Below are 27,972 nucleotides of genomic sequence, written 5' to 3'. Positions count from 1 at the left end.
GGCCATGGTGCAACCATTAGCTTGAAGCTGTTGGGCTCCCTGTGGCTGAAGGACCCTCTCAAAAGTCTGGGGTGGCAGATGAGGCCAGGGGCCCTGTGGTACAGACTCGTGGGGTGGGGGCAGGGGCAGAGCCATCTCTGTTGCCCCATGAGTACCCAGTCACTGTATCAAGAACGAGAAGGGAGATGTGTATGTGGGGGTTCCTGAAGCCAGCACAGTGCAGCACCGTGGCCTGAGCACCAGGACCCCTGCTTGTGCCTCATGGCTGGGCTCTTGTGTTCTGTGTAGGTCCCCCCGAAGAGGGCCCTCGTGTGATCTTTATGGTGGATTTGTGGCACCCGAATGTTGCAGCTGCCGAGCGCCAAGCCCTTGATTTTATCTTTGCTCCAGGACGATGATCGTGCTTCTTTGCCCTAGTGGGTTTAAGGGCAAGTGGCGGGCCTGCCGGGGCTTTGCCTCATGCAGCTCCACTGCGGTTCCATCTCCACCCGTGGAAGCCTCTCATAGCACATCCGGTGTTGGATTTTCCCCTCTCGGGGGTTATTGTAAATGGAAGCTTCCAGCTTGCATTAACTTACAGTCTCTTTCTTTCCATCATTGCTTCAGGGATTTCTTTCCGCCATGAGAGTGCATTATTTTCACTCCGTGATTTAGCTGCGGTACCACTGTAGTATGTGTTATGTTGCTACTGTGTTTGCAGTGTTCAGACTTAAGAGTAACAAAATCAAGGGTGTTTGAATGTAATAATGTAACATTTCTTGTGGTCACCAAAAAACGTCAGCAAAGTGCTGTGCTCAGCCTGTCTTTGTCACTGTTTACAGTCACCGCGTGGACAACTCGGAGAGCCAGATGGAAATGGCCGAGGAGCATGGTGGTTTCCCTGCTCCTTTGTGCAGAATAACTTCTCTGGGGCAGAGAGCGTTCAGACCCATTGCAGACCCAAAGCTGCCGAGGGTGATGGTGCTTTGCAAACACAAGCTCTGTGCTAGCACATGGCATTGGGGCCAGAGGCTTTTAAAAACATTTTCCTCCAGTGTGTGACTAGCACGGCAGGTGGCTGCCTAGGGCTGGGATGATGGCTCCAGTGCATTCAAGCAGAAGGTGTCTGTCCCTGAGCCTGCTGCCACAAGCCCTTGCTTGGGCAGAGTGGCTGGGAACACACCCAACAGCAGTTCTGGTGCTTTCAGCTGAGCTGAAAGTGACCAAGGGGCTCCGCCCCAGGCAGCTGAGTAACAGACTCTGCCAGGGAGAGTTACACAGAAACCTGAACCTTAAGTTTGACTAAAGGTGTTTGTTAATTGGCCTAAAGCCCTCATAGAGCTGTTAACTTGCACTCTCAGAGCCCTGGGCTGGGATATACACGCCAGCTGGTGGGACGAAGGGATGAGTTGTATGAAAGTAGAGAGTAACCGCATGAGTTGCCCAAGCACCCAAGGAAGTTGATCTGCGTCTGGTTCTCAGTCTTCTCTCCCAGTGCACGGAATGGTAGAGCGTCAGCCTGCCCTCCGCAGGCGGGGTTTAATAACTTCTCCTAGTTCTAGAGCAGAAGTGAAATAGTCTTCTGCCTACCTGTAAGAGTTATGTCCACCAGCTCAACTGTGTGTTTTTCTTGGAGAGTATCTAATTGTCTGTGTGTCTCAGTACAGAGCTAATGTCAGGTGTATAATGTGTAACGCAGCATGTCATGTATACAGCCAAATATACTTACTGTTCTGACTGGAAAGCAAATGTGATGACAGGTAACTGCTGGAGGAGGAAAATGAGTCCACAAGGGTCCCTGGATTACCCACTACTGAATGATGTACAAGAGAAAGTATACACCTGACTTCAAATGAGTTTTCTACACAGATTTTTTCAGTGATTAAATTGCAAGATAAGGCAGAAGTTTCAAATACATGAAGTATTTTTACACAAATATCTTAAAAGAATATGTGACGTGCATGATTTCTACGCACATTGAATACTTTGTGATAGAATTACAAAGGAAAGGCTGACCCGGTAACTGTTACAGTTTGGTGCCATTCGTACCAGTACATAAGGAAGACTATCAATAAACAATTGTGCTGAAAAATCGAACAGGCTGTGTGCGTGCTGTGGGGGTGGGGCGGAGGAGGTCCTCCACTTGCCACTGAGATGGCTCTTTTGCAGTGAAAGCCTGGGACTTTGGATCCTTGCTATGGTGCTGGCAGGTGGGAGGTATTGTACTAGGGAGAGAAGCAAGACCAGATTTGGAGCAGAAGCTCTAGGAGGAAAGACTACAGGGAAGCAGGGGTGGCTAGGACAGAGACAAGGCTGCCACGCGGGGCTACACCTGTACCGAGATGCCGTAAAGGGGACAGAGCAGCTGTCAGAAGAAACAGACAGATTTAGTCCAATACCGAACACTGCTAAGAGGAGCATGGGCTAAGGAGCAAGCTCAGGGTAGGGCCAACACTGCAGCTCCCCTTGAGCTGTGCCAGGCGAGAGCAGACACCGGTCAGCCCGCTGAGGCGAAGCCTAGATACCACTGACTGGCACAGAACTGTCCAGACTAGCGCCAACTGTTTCAGAGGAGTTGGTTTTTGGAGGAGCAGGAAAACCTCCAACCCCCATCTTCATCAGTGCTGAACAGGGCTGATGTTTGATTGCAACCCTTCCAACATGCAGGATGGCAGCCACAAGGTGGGGTTTGCTGTTTGGGGCAGGAGCAGGGCCCACAGCTCCCCTCCTCCACGTGCTGTGGTGCTGCTGCTTAGCAGCTGGTGCAGGAACAGCACATCCGGCGTCAGGTCCCGCTGCCAGCACTGTGGCTGTGAATCCCAGTGCGCTGCTAGCTAAGTGCCAGGACAGGCATGTGAGGGCAAGTGAAGCAGGACAGCAGCAACTCAGCCTGCCCCTGGAATTACCTCGAGGGGCTGTGGGAAATGGTAGCAGGGCCCAGGGCAGGAAGTAATTCAATCTATAGCAGTAAATAACTCTTGTTTCACTGCTGCCCCAGCTCATCTGAGCACATTTGCACCTGTTACCCTCTGGCAGGCCACCCCACATGCACCAGCCCAGACACACTCAGAGCGTGTCACCCTCTGGCCTCCTGGGGCTGTGGCTGGCTCAGCCTGCTGCGAGCTACAGTGACTCTCGGGGGCAAATGCTGGGAGCCCCCCGTCTTCTGCTGGGGAGCACCTGCTTGCCTCCCTATCACCCCCCACTGCACTTATTCCCCAAATGCAAGCCGTTGCCCCGCCCACGGCCAGCTTCCCCAAGGCCCTCAGATTGCCGGGGAAGCTTGTACTCAGCTTGACGTGCCTAGGCACTCTCGGCAGCATAGCTCAAACCCTGCCATTCATGCCTAGCTGGGCGCCTCAGATGAGAGCTGGCCATGAGTGCCCAGTATTCGCTTGCACTGGCTGGGCAGCCTGTGCCAGGACCTGGGACTCAGGACGGAGCTGCCAGTGTGGAGTGCGCCCCGTACCTGGCTGCCACAGCTAAGAGGTTACACCACCCTGCCCAAAAGCAGCAGTGCCCATGGACGTAGGGCTGTGTGAACTTCCTGGACAGCCGTGGTACAGTCCAGCACCCTCCGCTACACCCCCCACCCCCCAGCTCAGAGAGCTAGTACCATGCCCAGCAGGAACGACATGACCCAGCCCTGGAGCTGCTGCCCCGGCAGCCTCTGCAGAGGCATATGGCGTTACACAGTCAGGGCTGCAAATGGCCAGGCGCAGCGCAGCTCCAAGGGAAGCTCAAACAGCTGAGTGGATGGAGAATTCCAAACTTTTCCACTTGCCGTTCAGGGAGGGTGAATAGCAGCTCTGCTTCAACAGTCACCCAATGCCTGTGTCCCAAAAGATCCAAACGGACACGAGAATCACTGTAATCCAAAATGCAGCCAGCTCTAGGGTAGAACACGGCAGCAGCACTACTACATGTCAGATGAGACTATACTGCTCTTCAGGATTCCAGCATCCACTATACCATGCTAGTCACCACCAATACACGTACCAGCATCACCTGACACTGCAGGAGAGCAGAGGGAGGCAGAAGGCAGTTACTCGACTGGAATCCAGCAGGGCTGATGCACACTCTTCTTAGAGGCATCACTGGCAAGTCTGCCCGTGCCTGTTAAATTTAATGACACTCAGATGTGCACCAGCCCTGCCTGTCCTCTGTCAACTGCACAGACGAGGTCAGACACCATGTCCGTCAGAAACCAGCCTGAAGTCCATGGACCCTGAAGTCAATGCAAACTGCAGTCCAGGGACTGTGTTGTGAACTGGCAGAGTCGGACAGATCTAGCGGTTAGCGTTTGGAATTGAATGCCAAATCTGACTTCCACCCACCTGCTGTGTGACCTTGGAAAGTCAGCCCCTCCCTGCATCACTGACCACTGAAACCACCCAGGACTTGCATTTCAGTTCACTAGGCAAGGGATGGGCCTAGCTCCCTAGACAGGTTCCACTGCTCCTTGTGTTTGGGGCCAGGAGGAAGGCTACAGACTGAGCCCTCTGCCCTGAGAGCAGCCTATTTCCCAAGGGGCAAGGACCCAAACCAAGCCCATCTCATTCTCCCAAGAGCACACACACCCATCGATACAGTGCCTGGCTGCTGGGCACTGCACATTACCACAGAGAGCGTCAAGAGCCCATGGCTTGCCTCACCCTGCACTGTGGCCCCGAGCAACAAACCCATTCGCAGCCTCTTCTGAAGGCCAAGCCACTGAGATGTGGGGCTCGTCTGCTCCCAGTTGGGTAGGGCTCAAATGCACTCCAAGAGGCAGAAAATTGCTGCTGGACCCACCTGCCACAGCCTGTGACTTAAAGCAACACCATGGCATGTGCCTGAAGTGTGCAGAGCATCTCAGCGACAGCCACACAGAACGCAGTCAGCAGCAGATGCAGAGCTAGAGGGCAGGGGAACTTGCCAGCTACCCCAATTTGTGTTCTCCATGCTTAGAGGAAGGGCCACCAGCTTGCAGGGAAGGGTTTCCCAAAACTATTTGGGGAAGCATGTCCAGCCCCCTGCTACACTGCTTAAAGTCCATCAGTGGCCTTGGGTAGGGGAAACCTTAGGAAGCAGCTTGCTACATTGCTGGTCAAGCATCTGTTACTGAACAGTGAATGATCCAAAGTACATGGGCAACGAGGTGAAGTGTCACACACATCACTCAGCTCCAGAGGCACCAGGCCCATTAGCACTGCTCCCCAGGCCGGGAAGCACTCGGACCACTCTCTGTCCTTGCAGCAGCTGCTTTTTAGTGGGTTTTTTAAACACCACTATTTTTTCCTTTTCTCGAAGCACAGCAAACTCCAACTCGACAACCCAGCGTTATGCTGCTGCTGAGACAAGTGTCCTCTCCATAATCACATGCCTGGGATGGGCCTCAGACACAAGGAGTAACGGAAAACAAGGGCATCACCGCTCTGAGCGTGGCTGACAGATGGCACAGCAGCTTGTAGCAGACGATTTCTGAAGACAGCAAATTAATGTATTTACTTTGTTTCCTTACTGTGCAAGAGCTCCCGTCTGTCTCTAGTCAGGCCTTTTACACAGCCTCTCTCCAGGGCATCGGTCCCTGGCTTTTCATAGATCTCAGTCACCCACTTACAAAAACTTCCAGGGTGGGAGGCTGCATGAGGGAGTATTCTGACAATCCCTAGCAGCTCAGCTTGCTGTCACACAGCTGCTTTGGCCAGACTCAAAGACTTCCCTGCCTCATGCCTCAGAGAAAATCTGGCTAATTTGTTGGGGAGCAGCAAGGCTGTGGAAAGACACAGAGTGACCAATGTCTGTGCGGCATCAGGACACCATTTGGCTGAATACAGGCAGCAGCCCTTCAGCCCAGAATGTCAGAGGAATGCTGCCTGTGGCGCTAGGGCTGAGACAGACACAGGATTCTTTGCTCACCTGCAGGATGGTCTGTGCTCTTTCTGGCTCCAGGACGTGAACAACGTGCAGGCTGGTTGCAGTGCAGGGAGAAGTGCCTTGGCACTGTGCCGACCTCACATCAGTCATCACTGCACGTGGAAGATCAGCTTTTCAGCCCATGCCAGGAACCACAGCAGATTAGCTGCTGCTAACATTTCTACACAAGGCACTTTCTACTCCAACTCTCCCAGCTACTGGACCAGTGTTAGTGGGGAGCTTGGCAGTGTGTGGAGCAGAGAAGCCTGGCCATGGTTACCTGGCTGCCCTCCTGTCTGCTGAAATGCTTTTCTGCTGACAAAGTGGGAGCCAGACTCCACCACACCCAGCAAGCCAGGAGCTGATTCTTCCCAGAGCTCACTGAGCCACTCAGCTAAGGGCTGCACAAAGATGCCCTGTCAACAGGCAACAAGGAAAATGGGGAGGGGGCCCCACTGGAAATCATGGTTGTTCCAGCAGAGCCTGAGCCTGGGCTGAGATTCACCGGGGCAGCATTTACCTACCTAGCTCAGAGGGGAAGAGAGCAAACAGGACTGGCCAGAGCAAGGTTCCCAGCACAGCTCTGGTCCGGCACCTCAGTCCTGGCCTGCAGCCTATACCAGCAGGCCAGTAACACCTCTGTCCACACCCACTGCCACACAGTGCTGGGCTCCCACACTCCGCCACGCCTTCAAGAGGAAAGGCCACCAAAGAGTGAGTTCAGATGGTGTCTAAGCAGCAGACACACCCCACTGAACTTGCACAGAATGAGAGTGCAGCGCTGGAGACACGTGGTACTATGGGAGCCCACTGGTCAGCCAGCCACCAGAGTTAGAATTCACAGGTGAGAGGACTGTGCAATAAATAGGAGTCTACCAGTAGTGACTAGTAGTGAATGGATGAGTCCTGGGGTCTCCTCTTTATTTTACTTTTTTATTTCAACTGCCACACAGATGTTCATGCACAGAGCAGCTGCAATCTTTGAAATGGTCTCAGAGAAACGACAGGTGTCAGTCACATAGCTCAGGTCTACGCTGCCGTAATTGCTAATCAGATGCAATCCAAAAAGTTGCCAAAAATGGAGTTCAGTTTGTTTCAGCAAAGATGGCAGCTGCAGAGGAGCTGTAAAGCTTTTTGGCGTGACCAGCTAATGGGCTCTCGCCTTTTCTGCAAATACAGTACAGCGGAATTCAGGGAGGTAGCACGAAAGCAAGGAGGTACGGTCAGCTTTGGCAGGAAAAGCTTCTCCATAGGAGGACTGGCAGACAGACAGAAGTCCTGGATGCAGGTACAGCGCAGGGCTGGGTTCTGCACCACAGGCAGCGAATGCAGCATGTTCAGGCCTGTGAACTGATATCGTAATGGCACTCATGGAAGGCAGGGATGCTGCAGGGAGTCTGCAGGTTACAGTGGGTTTCTGCTCTTGGTGGGCAGTCTGAAGGGACAGCGTTAAGCAGCTCACCAAAGGAAGGAATGCTGAAGACAGATGGAGGGAGTAGGAGACCTCCCAGACATTGCTATTATAAAACCCTAAGTGCTTCGTGTTACTGCGAGAGAGTTGTTTGCTCTCCTTCTATTCCTGTTAGTCTGACACTAGGCAGAGCACTGTAAATTCAAGGTGAGGCACTACCTGGTGACAGGATCATTTCCGTAGCTCCAGAGATGTAAATAATTCTAAGTCTGACTGACTAGGAGCGTAGGCACAGGAATCCCACAGCAAGAATCAGGCCCCGACAGACATCTCACAAAGCAGGTATTGCACAGCAACCTGTCACCATGTGCAGCTGAGAGCAAGCAAATTGTTGGCTTTCAGTCAAGGCACTCCAGGTGCGTCACGCGAAAGGAGGCAGAGGTGAGTCATGAGCAGCACTGTGCCACTGCAATAATCTGCCTCCTTAATTCTTTGGAAACAGTCAACATTTCCCACCATCCCTCGACAATACAAAGTGGCCCCATAACAAGCGCACAGCATGCTGGGTTACCTGGCAATACAGACCATCACCCAAGGGCTGAGCACTCAGTGGCTCCAGGTTACTCACTGTTTAACCAACCAAGGATATGACATGCAAATAACGCTTTGTGCCCCCAGGTTCTTTGAAGAGCAGCTGGCATGGAATAAAAGTCTTGGCATCTTAGCTTATTAGAGACAGAGCATCTTCTGGCTTGGATTTGGGCAGGCCATTCCAGGGAGTCAAACCACCCTCAGAGTAGATTCACTCCATGCTTCAGCAGCTTTTGTTTGGCCTTGCCTGGTAAGCTGAACGCACTGTCATGAGGGTTGGGAACCCCTGAGTTGCGCAGTGGGGTGGCCAGCTGCTGGAAGAACGTTTCCTGGACCGGGTTCTGGCAGGCATAGACAGCAGTGGAGGCGTTCCTATTGGGGCAAGAAGGAGAGCAAAGGTCAAGGCTCTGGTAGGCAGAAGCAAGCACCCTGATGTTCTTTGCAAGTTCCATGAGAACACATGGGGGCATGACGCTAAACAGCCAGCTCCTAGGACTAGAATAAAGGGTGCGCTCAGAGGCACGGGCAGCCCTGACTGGCTCTCCTCCTGCTGGCCCACTTCATCAGAGCAGGGTGCATCCATGTCTGACAGCGTGAGCAACAAACGTTGGGTACTAAACCCTGGGAAAACAAAACAAAAGGCTGACAAGGTGCCCCGCCATCAGACAGGTCCTGATCTCCTCCCAGAAAAAAGCCCACCTCCCCTCCTCACCCTGTCAGCTGGGATTAAACCTTCCAATGCCACAGCTACACCACATATTCACCCCTCCGAAGCATTCATTTGGCTAGCTGGCAGGCAAACCTAGCACACCGAGGGCTGATGGATAAACACTGCCCACATGTCTCAGCCTCCTTCTCTGGAGAAGTCAGAGTCCCTATTGCTGGCCGAGAGCAGCTCCCCCGCATAGTACCCCTGAAGCGGGGAGGTGCCAGCATGAATATGTCAGCCAGCTGTTCCAAGGGACACTATGCCCCAAGGCTGGTCTGACTCAGCCAGCCAGTTCGAGGTGGCAGCCTCCCTCTCCATGGGGTCTGTAGCCAGCGAATGATGTGGTCTCTCTGCGCATGCTGTCCCCATAGTAACAGAGTCCTGGATTCCGAGGCCAGAAGGGACCATTGGATCATCTAGTCTGACCTCCTGTACAGCTCAGGCCAGAGACCTGCCCCAAAGTCATTCCTAGAGCAAAGTGTTTAGAAAGACACACAGCCATGATTTAAACATGGCCAGTGATGGAGACTCCACTCTCACTTGGAGAATTGTTCAGGGGGTAACTACTATCACTGCTAAACATTTACACCCTGTTTCCAGGCTGATTTTGTCTAGCTTCAGCTTCCAGCCACTGGATCATGTTACCTTTCCCTGCTAGCCTGAAGAGTCTCATTAAATATCTGTTCCCCAGAGGTACCCACAGACTGATCAAGTCACCCCTTCACCTTCCCTTTGTTAAGCTAAACAGACCGAGCCCCTTGAGTCTATCACTAGAAGGCAGGTTTTCTAACCCTTCTGTAACTCTCGTGGCTCTTCTCTGACCCCTCACCCATTTATCAACTGAACGCGCTGACCCCACTGGTGGCAGCCATGGCAGCTCAGCATGTCCCCAGCAGAGGCCTGGGCTGGCTCACAGTTTGCTGCCTGAAACCATCTAATACACATGGGTTGGTTTGTTACAGTGGGGACAGGCCACTCACCCACACCTGTGTAACTCAATTGCCTGGATCCTCCTCCTTCCCACAGTGCACTGCTGCTCTCACTGTGTGCATCCCCTCTGGGCAGGGGCAGCCGAGGAGAGCTGCTCGGAGTCTCCCAGGACGGCCAAGGCAGCAGAGTAGCCCTGGGAGTGCAGGCATGGCTGTGAAGGCCAAGCTGTTGGTGTGGATGCAAACAGAACCAGTTCCTTGGGATCAGTTACAGGACAGGCTGGAGGCAGTCACTGTGACACTGTGAAAGGCTCTGACTGCAATAAGACCATCTTGCTTGCAGCATCAGAATTTAGTTTGCCACACACATTACAGCTTGTTTCCAACCCAACAAGTCTTGCACGAAAACAAATCTAGACTGCCAATTTCAGGCGCCTCTGGCTCTAAGCCAAGACCCACGTTTACTAGGAACAACTATATTTAAAGCTGTAGCTTAGAACCTTATGATGCCAGGAGATGGCAACATTCTATCACTACGTCTTCATCCAAACCTTTGGCACTACTCACTCTGCTGGGAAGCTCAGGCCTAGAGACACAGCACCTGGCCCAACTTGTGAGTGACAAATCAAACGGCTTGTGTTTAATTACTGAGCTTCAGGAAATGGTCTTTGGTGGGAGGCAGCTCTAGGATTATGGAGCATGCAGAAGAACACAGCGAGCCTCAGAACAGAGTTTGTAAGGTCGCCTTGCCTGGCTCTCCTGGGTCCTACAAGGAGCTCATGGGCCGGGATTTCCAACCAGCACTATTGTGCCTCTTGCAGACAAGGAGCTTCAAGCCCCTCATCTAAAATGCAAGTGTGTTCTGAAGTGCTCCCTGCTTTCCTCCGAGCGGCTCTCGTGGCTGAGGAGAGGAGGGGCACCAGGCAGCCCTTACCTGATTATCATTTCAGAAACAGTCGGGAGCTGGTTGAAGTCAGCATGGATCAGGCTAGCAGCTCTCAGGAAGTGCTGATCCTGAGCGCCCAGTACCTGGGGCAGGTTTGCTGCAGAGAAGGAGGAGGGATAGGTTAGGAAGCTGCCTGGGCAGGGTAATTTGCCCCAGCTGGGTCCGCAGGAGAGGACGCTGGATTTCTGCACCCTGCTGGGGCGGTCGGAGAACAGAGCCAAAGGAAACCCCATGTGACAACACTGGCATGATGGGGATGAAGGTGTGTTACTGGCTCACAGTGTGCTCACGCACTGCACAAATATAAAGCCAAAGTAATTCCCCGAAGAGACTGTGATACAAGAGGCATGGACAGAACGGAAAGGTGACCAGGAAATCTTCAGGCAGAGATTGCCAAGACTCATTTGGGTCTCTCTCTTTCCTAGTCCCTCTCTTCTGGGCTGGAGAAGGCGTGTGGTGTCTGTGGGGCTGGCAGGAGAAGGGAGACACAAGGATGGACTGGAACGAGGAGAGGTGGTCTAGGATCTATACATTGGCCTAAGGGGACATCTACACAGCCCAGGCTACAGTCTCCGAGCCTGGCTTGACAACTAACACTGTGTAGACAGTGCAGCTTGGGCTCTGAAGCCTAGAGAGTGGGGCAATATGCCTGTCTGAGCGGTAACATCTACAAGGCTGTTTATAGGACCGTAGCTGAAGCCCTGCAAGCCAGAGTCTGTCAACCCGGGCTCTGAGCCTTGCTGTCATGGGCTGCTGCTCGCTATGTAAGATGTCAGTCCCATATCACTGTTCCATCAGCTGCTTCCTACATCCAGCATCATCCCTTCTCACAGCCAGAGACTTGCTGACAAGTGCCCTTTGCTGCTATACTCAGGAGCTGGGAGGGAAGTTACACCACTGGGGGAAGAGATGCTTTCGAGACATATTGGTGATCGAGCCCTCAGGAGATGGTCAGGCAGAATCTTTACTGCCCTGGAAAGGACACTGCCCAGAAGCAGATCCCTTCCCACTCTCCATTGGCACTTAGCTTGAGCCTGATGTAGGTTGATCACTGGCGATCAGAACTTCTGACTGTGATCATGGTGTATAAGGCACAGGAAGAACACACCCCACACAAGCAGGGCAGAGCTCTGTGCCAGTGGGATCTTAAACCCAGCAGGAACCCAGGCTGTTTTTGAAGGAAGGATGAGCATGGCTGTGCTAACTGCAAACAGTGTTTCAGGCAAATGTCTGGAGATGTGAACACACAGAAGTTAAAGCAAAGCCTACTTTCACATCTAATCCTCTTCTGGGTGTGCTGCAAAACGGCAAGCCTAGAACCATGAAGACAGGCCCTCACCTGTGAGTACGTTCTGAATGCAGTCGTAGTGAGTAAAGCTGTAGGTGGCTTTGGCTGTTGAGGAATGGTCTTTCGGCAAAGTCTCCTTCAGGTGAACCTCCAGGCCATTGAGAGAAGCCAGACTGCTGTGATACTGCAAATAGTGCAACACAAATGTGCATCAGAGCAGAGTTCACTGTTTAACAAGAGCTGTTAACTCACCTGGACAACAAACATGGATGACATGCAAACAACCCCAGGGACTGCGAGAAGGACTGAAATGCTGGGTCTGATCCAGTCCAGGTTGCCAACACCTGGAAGCATTATCACCTCAAGCCTGTGTGGTGTTAACTGGTGGATCTCCGTCCACTCACTGGGCCACAGCTCAGTGATACAAGCGTTTGGCAAAGGACACTGCAGCACCAATTGCCATTCACCAATGGAAGGATGCAAGACTCTGAGTTTACTACCGTCCAGTGCTGTTCTATGGGGCTCCCATTTTCACAAGGCACTGTCAATTACTTTTTGTAGCAGTAACCGAATAGCCTATTGATTCCTGGGATGGCACAAGCCACCTGCTACTGTAACTGAAAATTAGCGTTAGGTGGGTTACAATGTAATACAGTTGAACTGTGTTTAATTGCAGAACCAGGTGGTAGATGTGCCCTGTCCCTGGATGTCCCACTGCCCCCACTCTCCCTCCAGACAACAGAGCTTTTCACAGTTTCAAAGGTGGTTTCAACCCTCCCCCCACTGAGCTGGATGAGCTTCTGGAAACAGCTCTTCTGCCCCCGACTCCATTCAAACCACAACACCTCAGACTAAGGTCCTCTACAAATAACTCCCGGGCTACCACTGATCCCAAGAACACGCTGCCTCAGACTGGGCATTAGCTGATGGGACTGCTGCCCAACAAGGCACTGGAGGACCCCTCTGTCTCTTACTGCAGTGGGGTGCACAGACAGGCTGAACTGCCTGGATGAGGCAAGGTGGACAAGATCTCCCACTGCAGTCTGCTGGTTGTCAAGTGCTAGGAAGATTAGTTTTCTAATCCCCAAGGCTGTCCCTGTTCTTTCCTCAGCCGCAGGGAGGATTAAGCCTCCATTCAACATGCTGGTGATACCAACCCTGCTCCTGACCCTCCTGGTCTCAGAACAGGTTCTCTTTTCTGTACAACAGAATGAAGGGATAAACGCAAAGTTGCTTCCAATTGTCTGCACAGTGAAAGACCTTGCATGACACTTTCTGCTCTGTTCCGAGGGTCTGTGTTGCAGAAACACCCTCCCACCTCAAATAGAATGCTCCACACTTCCTGTGCCTATCAAGCTACGTGATTAGAATGCTCTGGCCTTCTCTGGTGTCTGCATTCAAAGGCTTTCACAGAGCAATCCACGCACTCATTCATTCAGGCTCCATGCCCCTGGGAGCTGGGTGTTAGTCTATTTTACAGATGGAGAAATAGTACAGAGAGACTGAGTGGTTTGCCAACAGTCAGAGAGGGTGATGGAGCCAATGCTAGGACCCAGGAGTGCTGACATACAGTCCCCCAATCCCACCTAAAACAGCAGCTGGGAGGGTGCACTTCTGCCAGCAGGGCCCAACATGTATCCTGCACCTACAGGAAGGGTCCAGCCAAAGGGACCCCATCACATCAGATCTGGCCCAAAATTTAGACTATGTAAAAATAAGCTCTTGAAGCTGCAAAGCATAAGATCAAACCCAACGTTTAAATGATTCAACTCCAACAGGAAGAGCTTTGGTAAACAGCTCTCTACAACATCCGTCACCCATCCAAAACAGCAGTGCAGAACTGCAGGAGAGCCAGAAAGGGAAACGGACTCGTCCGTATTCACCGCCCAACAGAAATGCAACCCACCCAGCTTAAATAGCACATATGGGGATACTAATTATTCGATGCCTCCCACTCAACCACAGGCTTTAATGCTGTGGGTAAGGCACTTTGGACCCCACACAGGCCCCATCTCTTGCGTTAAGAAGTTTTGCATGGACTCCAAGGGGAGAAGTGGGTCAGGTGTCTCTTCAGCTAGCAAGTGGCAATTTAAAAACAAAGGCACAAAGGGGCAGAGTTAGCTGGGCCTGCTTTCCCTTTCAACTGCTCTCTCTCTCTCTCTCTCTGAAGAGTGAGACAAACAGACCAGGAGGCAGTGGGGAGCAGACAAAGGTCTCCAGCCAGCCGAGTTGTGGCCAAGCAGGATAGGATCGGAATTGCAGAGCTGTGGAGCTGGTGAACACGCACTCCCTCAGAGCCATCTGCAGGACTGCAGTACCAGATTGCAGAGCCACAGCATCCCTGGCAAATGGGAATCAGAAGCGAGGCTCAGATACCATAGGTGGGGTGGCATCTGCCTGAAAGCCAGCACTGCCCTTGCCAACCACTTGGCTGGTTTTGCAGCATATCCCTTTCTTGGCGAGTCACTCCTCATTTACTGCACTGAGGTGGTGCCCCTGTTTACAAGGTGACAACCAGAAGGTCACAAGTCCTGCATCTTATTGAGCACAGCTCAGAATGAAAACAGCAACTGACAGTGGGGGCTGGCTTAACAGTCTGGGCTGGAGTCTGACCGCTAAAGAAATGAGCTTGTTACTAATGGACAAGGTCTCTGTGGAAGGGAGCAGCACAGAGTCTGTAGGGCTAACACCCAGGCTAATGCCTTAGGGAGATGGCATCAGCTGGTGTCCCCTTCCCCAGCAGCCCAGAGCATTTCACTGGATCTCACCACTAGACAGTACAGCCTGCACACTAACCAAAGCCAGCAGAGGGAGCGAGAGAGGTATATGGCTTTGGCACTGGATCCTGGTACCCCACCTTGCTGACGCTGAGTGCCCTCATGATGCCCTCTGTTCATGTGTCACGGCTCCCCTGTAGAATGACACCAACCTGCCAGGTCCCGTGGGTAAGGAAGTCAGCTGCATGGGGCTTTGAGCTGTCACCATTTCAAACACTGTTTCTTTTTAGATGGACTCACCACCAGACACACAACTCTCTGGTATCTCAGAGAATCTCAGGGTTGGAAGAGACCTCAGGAGGCATCTAGTCCAACCCCCTGCTCAAAGCAGGACCCCAACTCAATCATCCCAGCCAGGCTTTGTCAAGCCTGACCTGATCTCTAGAGTCACAAGCTGTAACGTGGAAGGTGCAAATTAAACTTCAGAAGCAGGGCTAGCTCTCTGCTGCTGCTCTCCCTGCATGAACACCGGGCAGGTGGTTAAACCCTCCCAGAAGAACACAGACCAGGAATCCAGCATGAGCCATCTTGTGATCTCTATTTGGGAACACTGGAGCAAGGCTGGCTATTTAGTCAGCGGTTACAATTACTCAGTCACAGCAACATTCATACTTTGCTCACCTATAAGCACTAATTAGGGAAGGTCTGGACCCTTGTGAGGTAAGCTAGAGGAAGCTGAAGCACATGGAGGTAAAGGAACTTGTCTCCAAGGTCACAGAGTAACCAATGGGAGAGCTAGGAACAGGATTCAGGAGTCTAACTCCCATTCTTCAGCTCTGGCCACCATCCCACACTGCCACAAGACAGGAAGTATATGAAACATTTTCTAATGTAAAAAGGCAACCTTCTTCTTACTTACCACATCTTCAATGGACCCCTGGTCATCCTTAAACTGCTCCTCCGCCAGCAGCAAGAGCACTAACTCTTTAATTCTGTGAACATACAAGATCATCTTAACCAGCTTGGCCTGCTTGCCTGACACTGTGCAATCTACTGCTGCTAGACAGTCCATCCCGGTAGTTACTTGCGTAGGCAAACTGTTCTCTCTGCCCTTGGGAGAGCCTGGGCCTTCTGCAGTGCCACTGGGTAGGCTCCCCTGGACTTCAGCAACAGGAAACTGATTCCTACCACAATCTTCAGCAGGGAACTTCTGCCCCACCCATACAGCACTGGGCAGAGGCTCCTGCTCGGAAGCATCATCCCTGGCTGCTGCATCTCCTCTTTTGAAGGTTCTGTTTTGGCTGCTGGTGTCTTGACTGGCTACACTTGACAGATTGTCACGTTTGCTTGAGCTGCTTCTCCTCCTCGTCTCTTTGGATGGCCAGCAGGTGGGAAGGCTGCCACTGGCTGTGTGACGCCTCTGGAGGCTGCGGCATTCGGACTTCATCTGCTCACTGCTTCCAGGTTCCGTACTGCTTCGACCCTCCTGCCCCACGGCACAAGGCTTTGGAAAGTCAAAGGACCCTGAGGCTGCACCTGTGTCTCGAGTGCACTCTGCAGCAGGCAGTCTGGAATTGCTGGGCAGGGCTCCCAGCTCTCTCTGCGATGGAGGGGATGGTTTCAGGGGGGTAGAACTCAACACTGGGCTTTTGCTGCCTGGGCTGCTCCGTGCTCCAGCTGGGGGATTCAGAGCATCCTTTGCTCTGGCCGCGCCTGAGGCCTCTGTGGGGGGCTCTCTCACCACCAGGGCATGCTGGCCTCGAACTTCATCAACCCGGGCCGAATCCGAGAATGCCCGTGAGCGGAGGGTGTTCTTAGATCCTTTAGGGTTTGCTAGAGATGTGGGCAACCTAACAGGAGACAAGAGTAGACACTTGGTTAACCAGTGAGTAGCAGTCACTTGGGGAATTGGGCCAGGAATGATCAGAAAAATAAACCACCATCTCCTGTTCAAAACCTGATCCACCATCCATTGGAGACTAAATCCTGTCCCAGGACTGGAGGGGCTGGCTGATCCCATACGTTGTGCTCACCTCCAATTCTAGCATCCTCACTGTAAGGTTAGGTAGGGAGTGAGGGACGTGCAGAGTAGCACAGTCCCATCACCTGCCCTGGGAATGCGGCTCCCTTACACTCAAGCAGAAAGCACAGTGGGCTGAGAGATGATAGCACAGTCAGGCAGTCTGAGGCAGGGAAGTGGTTTTGCTTCACATAGAGCACAGCAGCAGAGAGCAGCACAAGTCCTTTCCTCAGAGGGTGGAATATGGACAGTTAGAGCTATCCAGCGTGACAAGCAGACACCGGTAGTTTTAACAACTTGACAGTACCCCCTTATCTGGGGCTCACATTATTCTTAGGGGAAATGGCAGCAGAAGCTGGTGAGCCCTGGTTCTGCAGTGGGATGAGCTCAGCTGCTGAAAAGACCCTTTGCTACATCAGAAATTCACATCCTACCTAGTCATCCACTCTACTGGAAAGTCCCGGAGTGCGGTGGCTTCGTCTTCCGTTAGGAAAACTGGAACGATGCAGACATCCTGAGGCAGTGAGGGATCTGCAAGAGCAAAACCGCACGCAGACCCAGCGAGATGAAATTAAAATGTTTGTACAGATACCAAAGACGCCCTGTGGGAGGAGAGGAAGGAGGCCTCTGGCCAAGGCCTGCAGCCTGGGTGTGTGGGCTATGGCACAGGATTAACCAGGCAGCCTTTTCCTGATCACCTTAGCAAACAGTGCTAGGAACAGTTGAATACCCTGTCACTTTTCTGACTGTCCCAGAGACACCGCAGGGGATGCAAGGAGTGGGCAGAGGAAGAGCTGCCTGACACGAGCTGAACATTCTCAGCTCTAACTCAGCAAAGGGACTAGGGACAGAGTCAAGAAGTCAAGTCACTGTTTGGAACTCGAACTCCCGCCTTACGCCCTAAGCTCTGCTTTCATGGTTTCATCACTGACCAAGTCAACACACACCACCGTGTGGGACTGAAGTTACACACATCTGCTGTTAAGGAGTCCACACAATCTGTGGGAGAACCTGCCCCTAGATGAGGAAATAGTGCCTAGATTCACCTCACGGTACCCACTTCACACGCTCTGGGCGGGAACTGTCCTACCCAAGTGGATGCACATGGAACTTTAGCTGGGGCTTTAACAGAAGCAGCATGAAGATCTGCCCTGCAATGTTTTAATTGCAGTAGAGGGTAAAATTGGGCTCTCTGAGGGAAACCAGGCCTGGAAAGGGCCGTATGCTCCTGGGATGCTGCTCCCCATTTACACTGTCTAGTGTGGCTTACCATGTTCCTGCAGCACCTCCCCGCCTCCAGGTACGCTCTGAAAGTAAAGCATAGTTATCACTGGCCTACAGTAAGACTGTGCTCAACATTAGCCACCAGGCCATCACACAGGCCCAATCCCAGGGTCCCTGAAATCACTGGGGATCTTCCCACTGGCTGCAGTGGGCTCTGGATCAGGCCCTGAGGGCAATACCGTGCTAAGGCTACTCATGGTCTGCAGTGACTTACTCCTCCAGGAGCCATGCTGAGCTCCGTGGAGCTACCCAGAAAGCAAACATAGGATACAAGATGAGGGAGAGTATCACAGCCTCACCCAGACTGTCTCTGCATGAATATGGCAGGGCACAGTCCTTGTTCATTCCCGGAACCAATGTCAAAGCAGATGCAACAGATGCTTTCCTAATCCCGTGGCATAATGCAACTGCACACAGATCTGCAAGCATGTGGTCTCTTGAAAACTGTATCAATTTAGTAGCAAACAGAACAAGTAAACAAAGGGATTACACATGAATAGCAAACGCTGAAGACAACTTACCATCAGATTAACATATTAATAATAGCAGGGTAAAGTTAAGAGTTATTTTGATGCAAGAGCTGGGATACTCACCTAGGAAGTTACTATACAGAACAAGGAATAGGTCTATTTATTTAATATATTCTTATCAATCAAATTGTGTTAGGCCATACATTTACAATTCAGCAAGGGACATTTTCCATGTTCCCATTATTATTTTAAGAACAATGAGCACTGAATTAGCTATGAGCATTTCCCCCTTGTTTCTTGGGAAGAAGAACTGAAATCACATAATAAGCATTTAATTTTTCAGCCCATGTAAGTGGTGATCTCTATGTTCATTCATTCTGCATGCTGCTAAACAGCAGTCTTGGGCCAGGTTCATCGCAGGGTGACAGGAAAAAGATCCCAAGAGCAGCAGCACTGACTTGATTCCTGAGTGTCAACAAGAATTTTGAATTTCATTAGACAGTAGAACCATTTAACATCAGCATCAAGCAGCCCCGTAAGTGCTGGCTGGACCTATGGTGCGAGTAACACGCAGATTAGGTCCTGATGCTGCTGGGCTTGGGTTTACCACCATACCTTGTCTGCAGCTTCAGTTCCTTGAAGGAGAACCTTGGCAGTGAGAGGAGGTGGAAGCTGCGTGCTCACAATCCTAGCAGGGTAGAACAAACACAACCAGCCCTGAGCAGAGTCACTTGCTGAAGCTCAGGCCCCCTTCCCCGTTAGTTTAATGGAGCAGGCAGGTGCAAGGTGCCACTCCAAGTGGGCAGCCACAGATGTTCAGAGCAGAGTTTCAGGTGCTGCTCAGATCTGTTTCATGCCTATGCAGTCCCAGTAGGATCCAAAGCCTACACTGTATCATCTCTCCAGGGCTGTGGTTCTTGCTCTCACAGCCCCAGTACACTCACTGGGGGGAGCTGTGCTCTGCTCTTGCCCCACCCTGACAGCAGGTTCCAAACCCCCTTCTGCTCGCACACGGACACCCCAGCTGAACCAAGGGATTTCATGGAACTGAGTCACACACTGACAAGTATGTTCTGAGGTCAAACTAGCACCTGCAGGCAGCAGTAACGGCCCGTGGATCTGCGAGGCCCTGAGACACTCCTGCGAGTCCCAGGGCACCTCCTGGAGACGAGTAAGGGGAAGCCACATTCCCCTAGCAAAGCACACAGGAACTCACTGCACGCGCACAACAGTCTGTGCGCAGGGCCCAGATCCCAGTGCTGCTAGGATGTGCCTATGAGCTGACAGAGCATTCTAGGTAATAACATAGAGAGTCCTACCCAGCACCCCCTGTCCTGCAAACCTGTGTCTTTTTGTCCCCTGCACTGGGGGCCTCCTCACATTGCATGACACACAAATGTTCCAGAGAACTTCCTGTGGACTGACAGGCCATGGCAAAGAGGTTCCAGGACAAAACCAGACAAGACAATAGATCGGGGCTGCCGGCTCTCGGGGAACATTTTGTCTGGCGGGCAGGTGAGGGGATGGGGTATTTAATGTAAAGTACTATAGACAGGTGGGCAGGGCAGCCCTTTAAGGATAGTTTGCTGTTATTGAACACTGGGGCAGTTCCACACTGGATCAGCAAAAGCAAAACTTGCCTGCTGGGTATTTACCCTTCGTTGGGGGGCCTGGCTTTGGCGAGTGAAGAGTAACAGTGATCCAAGGCAAATAAAACCCTGGGCAGACAAAGCCCTCCCCATTACCACTGCAGAGCTGGGCAAGGGTAGAGGAAAGGAGCAGGAAAAGCAGCACTAATGCTGTTGTGACACAGGCCTCTCCGGCAGGCACACCAGCAAGCCCAGAGAAAGGACCAGCCTGGTCCCTTCACTTATCCCCAGCAGAGATGCAGGTTCTGCAAGAGACTCAAACACAAGGCGCTCTCTCTCTGTGGCACGGGGGTGAGGCTTGCAGGTTCCCAGGGGTCTGTTTGGGAATTCCTAGAAGATGTTGCAAGGAACTTGGTGGCCAAGTGGCCCAGAGTCTTTCTGGTTTGCACAAGAGAAGAGCTTCTGCCCACGAGAAAAATCAATACGCTGGAGAAGACGGAGGCACATATCAGTGATGGGACCACATGGGGAGTTCAAGGGCTCTGCGCAACTCACACATGCCTGCAGGACACAGCACATGAACGTAAGGCCCAGTTTCAAGCCAGACCTCCACTCCCATAAGGGTTTTGCACTTGCAACAAGATGCCTGGATGCTAAGAACTACAAGGCAAACATCACCCATGTGATTTGCTGTGCGTGTGAAGCCACCCCTATAAAAAGGATGACCTGGCTCTGAGATCACTCAGACTTGGTCAGATGCACTTACTGCAAAGCAAGTTTCCACGTCTTGCCAGATATGTCACTGACACACATGACACAGAGGTCTTCTAGCAGCACCCAAAGAAGGACTTACTGACTTCTGCCACAAAGAACTGCCTGAACTCCCTAATCCCCTGGCTCTGTAGGATGTTCTCTGTCCCCAGAGGCTCTCTTTGCCCTGGCCCAATGCCACAGCTGTAGAGTCTTCAACTGTCCACAGATAATCTTTGGCTGAATAAAGCCAGCATTTCTCATCCCTTTTCCTGCATCCATTTCGGTCAGTGTGGATAGTGTCACCTGGCCAGCAAGCTAGTCATTTTAAGAAAACAAAATCATTATTGGCAAGGCAGGGGAACAGCAGGCTAAGAAAGGGGAAAGGGCAGATCTGAGGTACAGTCGCTGCCCCTCCTCTGCCGAGAGTTTGGGAAAGCAGCACAGGACTGTACAACCCAAGGAGGGGATTGCCTGCAGTCGACTCAGTTTGAGAACTGACGATCTGTGACTGCCTGGAAGTCCTTGGCTACTCACCGGCCTTTGTAGAGGATGCAACCTGCCAACACTTGGGGCGAACGCTGGCAGGTCTGCAAGATGAGAGCTGCTTTCAGTAACAGCAGGGGGTCCACCTGTGCAGAGAGAGGAAGACAATTAAACCATCAAACCCCAGGGAATAATCCAAGGAGCGAACAGAACTAGATAGGGCACGTCTCAGTATAACAAGCTAACCCTGCAGAGATCAGGAGAGCTACCTTGGTTTTGTCCAAGTTCCAAAGGGAATTGAAGATCTTGTGCAGGTCACTGGTGTTTTTCTGAATATGTTCGATGTACTTGTCCCACTGCGTGCTCAGCTCCTCCCAAGAAAACACCTGAAGAAGAAAGAATCCCCATGGTTAGACAACGCATGGCTGGAGTCGACACAGGATCCATAGTGCCCAAGGTGGTTAGGTGTCATTAGTTCAAGGAAGCATGTCTCTAAGCAGCAACTCTTCAATGAAACTTCAACCAAAACCAGGAACTGAATCCAGTCTGCCCAACAGCAAAAGCCCAGCCTAGAGAGGATTTACTGTTGCTGGACGAGAGAGGGCAGATAGCACAGGCTGGATACCATAGAAACCCTGCAGCTTAGCCCTCAATCTCAGCTGTCTGCACTGTGCTTTACATTATTGAAAAGAGAGACCAGGTGGAGAAAGACCCCTCCAACCTGGGATGGGATGCTGAGAGCCTCACTAGACAGACAGAGGGAAGAGAGAGCTCAGACATGATCCAGTTCACCCTCGCAGTCCAGTGACAAGGGGACAGCCCATAAGACCCCAGTGTCCAACATGGATGGCAGCAAGATGAGTGCATGTGACTTTCGGTTGCACCTTGGCATGCAGCAGCAGTTTGTCCTGGGGCAGGAAGTTGCCAGACTTTCTCTACATGCCTCTGGAATACTGCATTTAGATACCATTCCCAAATCTGAAGGTATCTAAGAGGCAGAAAGATACGCAGAAGTGAAGCGAGGCTAGAGAAACAAAGTTAGGTTTGCGTAGCTAGGCTGAGGGGAATGGAAACCACCTGCACATTATTTGAGAGGCCTAAATTCTAAGGAGCAAGAGGAATGATGTACACTGGGGTAGGGACAGTGAGGGGACAGGATGAGGGAACAAGAGAAGGATACCTCAGGCTGAACACGAAGAATCTTCCTTTGAGGGCATATGTGGGGTCATCTCCCAAGGGAAGTGGGGAGAACCTCATCACTTGGGACGCCGATGACAACAACACAGAAAAGAGATTCTAGGCACTGATCTTGCCTTGTGGAGATGGAACCTAAGGACTTTCCTAGCTCGCGTTCCTGTGATCTCAGAGCTGCACTGGTGCAGGAGGGGCAGAGGGAATATGCAAGTCTCCACATAACTGGGCAGGCTTCAGCCGTTCCCAGAGAGGTTCATGCCCTCATCATGATCAGGGAGAAACCCTCAACACTGTTAATCAGCAATTACCATGTAAGCATGACACACAGATCCATTGTAAAATCTGAAGAGTCCAATCAGTAGATCCAGAAATTGTCCACAGCTGACATCAGGGAGTTCAATGGTACAGCCCAGCACCTTCAACACACAAGGTTACAGAAAAAACGTTCCTGAAGCAGCCAGGTGACAGGAGAAGCAAACAGTTGCTGCACTCCCCAAAACTCAGTTTGGGAAGCCTCCTAGGTAGCCATATATCTGGGGAAAAGCAAGGGGCAATGCACGAGAGCCAGGGGGGTCCCTGGCAGCAGAGGTAGAAAGCCAGAGCTCAAGACACACACTTTCCATTCCCTCACAATCTCAGGGCCCTGACCTCTAGTTTAATGGCTGAGAGCATTGTCCCCAAATGGAATATTTCAAGGCTCAATTCACTAGTTAATGAACTCGAGAAGAGGGTTTCCACTTCTTCCACCAGGGAGCAACGCGGTGCATCAAACTTCTCAGAATCCATGAAAGTATCTAGACTGTTGGGAGGGTTCTGCCTGTTCGGGAGAGCTTCCTGCTGCGTGGCTTTATCCCACCTGAGTGGGTCTACCCACTGAACGAGTGGAGAACGAGCCAGTTCTCAGAGCATGTGACCACATCACATCAGAGAAACCAGATCTGTCCCTAAAATGAGAAGTCCACCATCACCGCCAATGAACTTTGTAGCAGGGAATGAGCATCCCAAGCTCTTTGTTGTAAGCTACATTCCATGGAGCTCTGTTTTCACACTTCTCCGCTGGCCCACAAACCCGCTCTAGCTGTCGAATCCTACAGCTGCAGGTCTCTGCTGAATGCTGCCAGGCCATTGCCACTAGCACCCTAAGAACATAAGACCGGCCAAACTAGACCAGACCAAAGGTCCAACTAGCCCAGTATCCTGTCTGCTGACTGTGGCCAATGCCAGATACCCCAGAGGGAATGAACAGAACAGGGAATCATCAAGTGACCCATTCCCTGTTGTCCATTGCCAGCTTCTGGCGAAGAGGCTAGAGACACCATCCCTGCCCATCCTAGCTAATAGCCATTGCTGGACCTATCAAACAATACAAGTACTTAGTTTGATACAATAGCAGATACTTTCTCTTACTATTCGAGCTCCTCACATGCCTCCTGTTCGCTGTAACTCACCCAGAGATACTCTCCATCCACCCTTACTGCAAACTTGAGCTTTCTCAGCCGAATGAGACTGGGGGGAGCACTGGAGATCTCCGTTACGCAGCGCACCACTCCTGCAATCTGTCCACACAGCAGTTCCTGCTGGTCAAGGAGAGTCTGTGAGAGGAGAGGGAAGAGGAAAGAGTGAATTCTGTAGCATTCCTGGCAAGCTGGAAAGGCACACATTTACACAGAGCATGATGGAACGGGTGATGATAAAGTAACCGACTGTGTTTACTATACTATATGGAACAAAGGCTTGATAACACCATGCAAAATGCACTGCCTTTTCATCCCAGTCTGAGGCTGAAGTCTTATTTAAGCACTACCAAGAGAACAAGAATTAGTGAGTCTTATCCCTAGGGGATATTTGTCCATATCCCCACCATAGAATGGGGCATTATGAAGAGGCCCATAACCGAAATAGCAGAGTGCTAAAGAACAGTGTAAGGTGCGCTGCACAGAGCCATATAGAGTATGTCTACACTGCAATAAAATCCAAGGGCTCGGAGTCTTAGATCCTGAGAGAGCTGGCTCAGACTGCAGGGCTAAAAACAGCCATGTAGACACTCGGGCTGAAGCCTGGGCTTGGAGACCCGCCCCCCATCCCTGGGTTTCAGAGTCCAGGCTCCAGCCTGAGCCCCACCCTCTACACTGCTATTTTCACTCCCACAGCCTGAGCTCCATGAGCCTGAGTCATGTGACCTAGACCAGCTGTGGCTGTGCCATGGTCTTTTACTGCACTGAAGGTGAACCCATAGGGGCCTAAGGCTGGAAAACAAGAAGTGCTGTGGATCAAGACTAAGGTATGTTGGCAAAGGTGCACTATACATGGCCTTAAAAATACAAATAAAATATAAAAAGTTTCTTTATTTTTAAACACCAAAGTTACAAATTTAACAAAACCTAGATATTTGCAAGCCCCACCATTCCAAGAACAGAAGGTTGGCTTTGCATGTACTTTAGAGTTGCAAACAATTTTATATATACAGACAGACAGACATTTGGGAAAAAAATCAAAAAGCAGGCATTACCTGAGAGGGATAAAAGTAGCAAATGCCAGCTCTTGTGGGATCCCCTTCTTCCTTTACCTTTGAGCCATCATAAAGGAAAAAGTAGTTCCACCTGCAAAACCAAAGTATTGACACGATGGAAGATATTTGCTGTCTCCAACCAAGTCAAATTGATATTTCTTCCCACCCCCAGTTCTCTCAAGCAGATCTCTGCTATTTACGATGCAATACACAAGTGTTTAAAAAAAACAGGAATGGCAGATGTGCATCATTCCTGGATGGAGCCTCACCCGCTGATTTTGGAGATGGAATCGGGGTGGAGAAGGAAGACTCTAAGGATCTGGGCTATTAAACTGTCCAAACTTTCTGGGTTTAAAATAGAGGACAGGAAATCTGTGCTAAGCCTAGAGAAGAAGGATCACATATCCAGGCCTATTTTCCAAGTCTGATAACACAGAGCATTGATCACTACGTATTTGGGAAAAATTCTCAACTACACGCAGCTCGGAATGGTTTCCAATAACTTAACTGGCTCTTACTTCATGGTGAACCATCTCCACATGTGCAAAAAAGCACTAAAATGGGAGGTTCCTCCTGACCGGTGACGGTCTTAGTTTTGGGTCCTTACTGATTTACTAGACATCTTTTAGCTACTGTTTTCATTGGAAGCTGCATATTCCAGTCATAAACATTGTGCACAACAGCCCACAAGCAAGAGTGCTAACTAAATCTCATGAAGTCTGGAATGAGACAACTGTGCAATTCAAAAGGTAAAGCTAAAGAACACAAGTTATTCTCCACCAAAAAGCAGAGACTAAACTTGTAAAAGCAGCAAAGAATCCTGTGGCACCAGATGCATGCATCTGAGGAAGTGGGTATTCACCCACAAAAGCTCATGCTCCAAAACGTCTGTTAGTCTATAAGGTGCCACAGGATTCTTTGCTGCTTTTACAGATCCAGACTAACACGGCTACCCTCTGACACTAGACTAAACTTGGGCTCTTAGAACATTCCTGGAATGCCCCACCAGTGAGACAGGAAGGTTGGTAAGGTATTGCTTTAGAAATCAGATCTCAGTTCTATCCTTGACTCTATCACAGATTCCCTATGACACCTAAGGCCAGTCGTTTAATCTCTCTGCCTCAGTTTCCCACCTGTATAATGGTGACAATGTCCCTGTGAGGATAAAATTCATCAGTGTTTATGTGGCATTCACATATTACTGGGATGAGCACATTAGAGCCCATAATTGATAATCCTGCATAATCCATAATTGTGATCCTGCAGCAACTAGCCAGAGACTGGGGGATTCTTGCACCAACACCTCAGGGAGTCTCTCTCCCATTCTGATGGCATGTGGGCACTATACATGACTCAAACATGCTAGGATGATGTGCATGCACATCTGTTGGCCTGTTGTTGACAGGCCCATTCTGGCCTCCATGTCAGTCTTGCAACATTCCCTTGCAACTCTAGAGGAATGATGAGTGCTACTCACCAAGAAGCTGAGTTTGGTTCTGATAAAATGGGGCTGGCCATTTACATCAGATTATCTTAATCATGTCTTGTTGCCCTCACTTTCTCCTCTGAAGCAACTGATGCAAACAACTCATTTTTTTCAGCAGTAAATGTATTGTTCCACAAACGCAGACTGTGGGAACTTCAGTGGGTTTTGGCTTTACGTGATGAATATGTTGGAGATTTTCTTAAAATACTGATGTCAACAGTGTTCCTTGTGGCTTATTTACATAAGGAGTAAATCCACCAAAGTGCCTTCATTTTGGAGATTTATCCCACAACTACATGGAAACCTTGCAGAGCTTAGGCAACGTTAAAGTCTCTTCAAAACTTGTGCTCATCAATTCTGAGACTGAACCAACAAAGCTACTTTATGAGAATGTTCCAAACAGGAGGAAAACCACCTTAGTGCCTCCAATGAATGAGAAAGCTCAGAAAGCATGAATATGGTCATCAGAAACAAAGAGCTACAAGAGGCAGATCTCAAGACACTACACTGATTCTTTCAAGTTTATTATTTTGTATTTAAGTAGCTATCTGTGCAAAAAGTCATCACTACACAGAGATTACTCTCAGAAGAGCTCCCATTTAGGGACCTTCTGCTGAAGATACAGTTCCTTGAATATGTCTTTGCTTGTGCGATACAAAGCTGAATGGTTTCCTGTGGTCTCCAGTGTTGATGTTGCTCTTCTAATCCTAGAACAAAGAATGAATGGATTAACGCTCCGATGCCTTTGCTCAACTGACACGTGATCCTACAGAGAGCAGCTGACAAGCATTCAACAAGAAAACTAACTTGTGCATGAGTGACACATGGGACAGAAACAAGCCTTCCATTTAAACAGCAAAATTACATTTAATACATTTGGAATATCACCTGGTTATATCTGGGCTTAATCATGTATGTCACTGACAATCTGATAGAAAAGATCCTAACAGGAATACGAGGAGCTAGGAAAATGATGGAATAGCTAATATAAGGGCTGCACTGGTCACTTAACTGAACCAAATTTGATTTTTTATCTTAATAACAGGAACACAGGGATTGCTATAGCAGATCAGATCAGTAATTTAGTTTGCTATCCTGTGTACAACAGTAGCCAGTATCAGATTCTTCAGAACAGGCACAAAACCCCTGTAATAGAAAAGCCTGCTCACAGGAGAAGTTTTTTCCGAACTCCCGTTAGTTAGTGGTTGCCCTTCGTTGCTGTCTCTCATCCAAGGGCCTGAAAGGGCTCTGTCAAAAGTTATGCCTCACGGCACGATTGAGGCAAGCAGGAGAGGCACAGTACACCACGCCCTTCCCCCCTCCGGGGTAAAAGCGTTACGGCCCGAGGGGGACAGGAAGTGAAGCGAGACCCGAAGAGCGCAGTTCGGGGGCAGGACGGAGTTAAGCAAAGCGGAAGGGTGAGAACAGGGGCCTGACGCCCCCACTCTGGGTGCCGGTGACCCAGCGGAACTCGCCCATCAGCCCAGACTCGGGCACTGCTCGGAACTGACCCAGCGGGGAGACGCGCCCCGGCGGCACCACTGACCCCGAGGTGTCCGCTCCGGCCGGACGGGGGCGCTGCCGGGAGACGAACGGCTCCGCAGCCCGCGGGAAAGGGCAGTTCGCCGCCCCCGCCGCGACTCATCCGCAGCCTCGGCAGCTCCGCTGCGGCCGCAGCCCCGACCTGAGCGAAGCCACTTCCGGGCTGGGCCCGCC

The 27,972-nt window shown here is 50.9% G+C and overlaps 2 protein-coding genes across 5 annotated transcripts in view; one reads left to right on the top strand and one right to left on the bottom strand.

Annotated features, from left to right (window-relative positions):
* Window positions 1-6,832, top strand: part of ASPHD2 (aspartate beta-hydroxylase domain containing 2) — a 19,438-nt gene extending 12,606 nt beyond the window's left edge. For 2 of the 3 annotated variants that reach the window (XM_030582384.1, XM_030582385.1), the window contains exon 4: window positions 289-6,832. In XM_030582384.1, coding sequence (XP_030438244.1) covers window positions 289-398 — 110 coding nt within the window. In that variant the 3' untranslated portion in view covers window positions 399-6,832. The remainder of the gene's footprint in view (window positions 1-288) is intronic. The other variant, XM_030582386.1, reaches the window with a different exon arrangement.
* Window positions 1,833-27,932, bottom strand: HPS4 (HPS4 biogenesis of lysosomal organelles complex 3 subunit 2). Of its 2 annotated transcripts, XM_030582378.1 has the most exons (14): window positions 27,426-27,604; window positions 26,248-26,963; window positions 24,771-24,861; window positions 23,710-23,853; window positions 22,570-22,677; window positions 21,337-21,453; window positions 21,119-21,213; window positions 18,858-18,930; window positions 17,759-17,795; window positions 16,923-17,019; window positions 15,388-16,318; window positions 11,803-11,935; window positions 10,452-10,560; window positions 1,833-8,251 (listed from the first exon to the last, which is right to left on the bottom strand). In XM_030582378.1, the coding sequence occupies exons 2-14, from the start codon at window positions 26,286-26,288 to the stop codon at window positions 8,080-8,082; spliced, it is 2,148 nt and encodes a 715-aa protein (XP_030438238.1). In that variant the 5' UTR covers window positions 26,289-26,963; window positions 27,426-27,604; the 3' UTR covers window positions 1,833-8,079. The 2 variants fall into 2 exon arrangements, with proteins under 2 accessions (XP_030438238.1, XP_030438237.1); XM_030582377.1 differs by lacking the exons at window positions 26,248-26,963; window positions 27,426-27,604 and adding an exon at window positions 27,768-27,932.
* Between the last annotated feature and the right edge of the window lie 40 nt (window positions 27,933-27,972).

Source organism: Gopherus evgoodei, chromosome 13 (genome assembly GCF_007399415.2).
Source record: "Gopherus evgoodei ecotype Sinaloan lineage chromosome 13, rGopEvg1_v1.p, whole genome shotgun sequence".
Taxonomy (NCBI): Eukaryota; Metazoa; Chordata; order Testudines; family Testudinidae; genus Gopherus; species Gopherus evgoodei.
Note: the sequence above shows the minus strand (reverse complement) of the source record. Positions and strands in the feature narration are given on the sequence as shown.

Excerpts from the sequence above, each read along its gene's own strand:
- HPS4 (XM_030582377.1), bottom strand. The coding sequence starts at position 27,901 with ATGAGTCGCGGCGGGGGCGGCGAACTGCCCTTTCCCGCGGGCTGCGGA. Across the intron at positions 22,678-23,709 it reads TGGATGGAGAGTATCTCTGG|GTGCTGGGCTGTACCATTGA; the intron begins GTGAGTTACAGC and ends TGTGTGTTGAAG. Across the intron at positions 11,936-15,387 it reads AGGGGTCCATTGAAGATGTG|TATCACAGCAGTCTGGCTTC; the intron begins GTAAGTAAGAAG and ends CACTATTTGCAG.